Source organism: Carlito syrichta, unplaced genomic scaffold (assembly GCF_000164805.1).
Source record: "Carlito syrichta isolate Samal-C Ts95f unplaced genomic scaffold, Tarsius_syrichta-2.0.1 Scaffold120465, whole genome shotgun sequence".
In the NCBI taxonomy this organism is placed as follows: Eukaryota; Metazoa; Chordata; class Mammalia; order Primates; family Tarsiidae; genus Carlito; species Carlito syrichta.
In genome coordinates this window covers 130,067-130,887 of record NW_007064561.1, presented here as the reverse complement: position 1 = coordinate 130,887, position 821 = coordinate 130,067, and the positions used below count along the sequence as shown (strand labels likewise).

At 60.4% G+C, this 821-nt stretch overlaps 1 protein-coding gene across 1 annotated transcript in view; it reads right to left on the bottom strand.

Moving 5' to 3' along the window:
* Nucleotides 1-821, bottom strand: part of GADD45GIP1 (GADD45G interacting protein 1) — a 2,474-nt gene that overhangs the window by 1,357 nt on the left and 296 nt on the right. Inside the window, exon 2 of the mRNA XM_008048026.2 lies at nt 675-818. Coding sequence (XP_008046217.2) covers nt 675-818 — 144 coding nt within the window. The remainder of the gene's footprint in view (nt 1-674; nt 819-821) is intronic.

The window sequence follows — 821 nt, the reverse complement described above, 5'->3', positions numbered from 1 at the left end:
GTGGCTGGGAGCGGCCACTGCACTCCAGTCTGGGCGACAGAGTGAGTCTCCAACTCAAAACAAACAAACAAACAAAACGGGCAATCCCCTCTTACTTTTACTCGGGAAAACAAGAAGGGTGTATGCCGTTTACTCACTCGTCCTGCCCCCTCCCGCCAGGAAATGGCATCTAGATGCTCTGGTCTTGACTCTACTCTTCCCTCAAATCACATCCTTCCGATTTGCCTCCAAGTCCGACCCTGCCCTCGATTCCAAGCTCTGCCACCTCCCTGCCCTCATTTTCCACTTTTTGTCAGCCACACTGGCTTCCTGGCTGCTCCTTAAGGCCCTCAGGGCCTTTGCACCGACTTCTACCAGGAACTCTCTCCCAGAGATCACCCCACCTCCTCAGAGAGGCCTGGGGCCTCCCAAACCAAATTTGCCCTCAGGAACGCACGCTTCACCCTCTTTTATCTTACGATGCTCGGTCCTCTGAAACGATCTAGCTTGTATCTTGCTTGGGACAAGGGCCTTCTACACAGTAAGCACTCAGTAAAGGTCTGCAGATGAATGGCTAGACCGACTTGCTCAGCCCGTCAGGCGCCCAGGTGAGCAGGCACGTCAACCTACGGACCCCGCGACGTGCCCCGGATGGGGCAGGGAGGGCAGCCCCGCGCCGGCCCGCGCCCACGCACCTGGCGCGACGCTTCTCCTCCGCGGCCAGCTGCTTCCCCCGCAGCGACTCCTGCATGGCGGCCAGGCTCGGGTGCCATTCGCGCTCCTCGGCCTCCAGCTCGCACAGCTGCTCCCGCGACGGCCACAGCGAGCCGGGGGCCACCCTG